We start from the raw sequence: 1,624 nt of genomic DNA on the forward strand, positions 1-1,624 counted from the left end.
AGCTTTGTAGACTGGGCATACCAGACGGGCATGAGCTCCGCCGCAATAACTACAGGCATGAAGAAACTTACAACATTGTCTGCTGCATTTCCCCACGTTGAAATTGTGACAGACCTGTCCAGCGACCGAGAAGGGAGGCCTTGATCTTCCCTTAGAGTCCGGATCTGCATTAATGGTTGCAGAGCGTGGGACGTAGCTGGTGGATTTGGGTTGGGCTGTGTCTTGGCAGGCAGGGATAGCGGGATTAACTTGAGGACAAGAAGTAGTGGAGTGGGCTAGCGACCTGCAGAGTGCGCATGGTATATTACGACATCTTAAAAACACTCTGCTGTGGAGATCAGGGTCCAGCGTCCCAGTAGGGGCACTGATTTCACTGGGCCACGTGAACTGCGCATTTAGCAGAGAATAATTTGTGTGATATGTGTAGAAATTAATTCCTCCGTAGGACAGCGTGAGTTCTGCGACTATGGCCAGATAATCGTTAAGTTTGCGCTGTCTAAACTGAGCAAATTACGTACATATAGCAGCTAAAACCGATAGTGATTAATAGAGAATGAGAGGATGCGAGATGAGTTAGGAGCTGGGGTTTTTTTTTTAGAGTAATGGAGAAATCCCTTCAATCCATTTGCCGATTGGATTTGGTGACAGGAGGAGAGAACGCAGAGATGAGAGATCGATATCTGCACCTGCGAGGATCTGAGATCTGATGTTGTGGGTCACCAGGGGTGGTTCTGAAGCGATGGCGTTCGGTGGGGCAGGAAGCGATGTTGCAGATAGTAAAGTGAACTGAGTGTTAGAATGGAGAACAGAGCAGGAAGGGAGGGAAATAGGGGCCGTGACTGAATGCGGAGGCAGCCTCGCGCTTGCACTAGCCCCTGGAGCTTGAGGTAGGGAGTAAGAAGAAGTCGAAGGAAATGAGGGAGGAGGCCAGTTAGCTTGCATCACTGGCTGGTATTGTCCTGAGCCGGCGACTACGGTGGGGGCTGCCGGCCACTGAGAGAGAAGGGGAGCAGAGGTTGCAGAAGGGAAGTGGTAGGGTAGCTGGGCTTGAGTGGCTAGTGGAGGCATCCTCACACTAGTTTAAAAGAAGCAGGAAGGGTAGAAAAGGGGTGATGGGATATGTTAGCGTGCGATGCAGCAGGCAGCGTGGTGCCTGAAGGAGCTGCGGCATCTGATTGAGCCGAGGAGTGAGGCAGTACAGGATCTGTAAGGGCGGAGTCTGGGGCACGGCCCCGGCTTGCTGATGGTCTGCTGTTTCTCTTCGTTCACAGGGAGCTGGGCCTGGATGAAGATGAAGTTCCTTCACTTGGCCGAGAAGGAGGCGCTTTTTCTCCGTTGGTTTGCGAGGCTATGCCTTAGAGCCGGTGGCTTAAGAAGACGGCGTCTTCGAGCCGGTGGCTTGAGTTGCAGCGGCTAGCTCGTGATTGGAAGGAAACGGTTCTACTTCGGACATAGTAGCAGACGAGTAATGCAGGAAAACTGTCATGGGACAGAGGTAAGTTGATTAAAGGGATAGTTCACCCAAAAATGAAAATTACCCCATGATTTACTCACCTTGAAGGCATCCTAGGTGTATTGACATTCTTCTTTCAGACGAATACAATCGGAGTTATATTAAAAAACA

The 1,624-nt window shown here is 50.7% G+C and overlaps 1 protein-coding gene across 1 annotated transcript in view; it reads right to left on the reverse strand.

The window, feature by feature from the left end:
- Window positions 1-1,369: 1,369 nt before the first annotated feature.
- LOC107690126 (solute carrier family 25 member 44-like) overlaps window positions 1,370-1,624 on the reverse strand; it is a 3,716-nt gene continuing 3,461 nt past the window's right edge. The window contains exon 3 of the mRNA XM_016488360.1: window positions 1,370-1,479. Coding sequence (XP_016343846.1) covers window positions 1,370-1,479 — 110 coding nt within the window. The remainder of the gene's footprint in view (window positions 1,480-1,624) is intronic.

Source organism: Sinocyclocheilus anshuiensis, unplaced genomic scaffold (assembly GCF_001515605.1).
Source record: "Sinocyclocheilus anshuiensis isolate Anshui unplaced genomic scaffold, SAMN03320099.WGS_v1.1 scaffold1649, whole genome shotgun sequence".
In the NCBI taxonomy this organism is placed as follows: Eukaryota; Metazoa; Chordata; class Actinopteri; order Cypriniformes; family Cyprinidae; genus Sinocyclocheilus; species Sinocyclocheilus anshuiensis.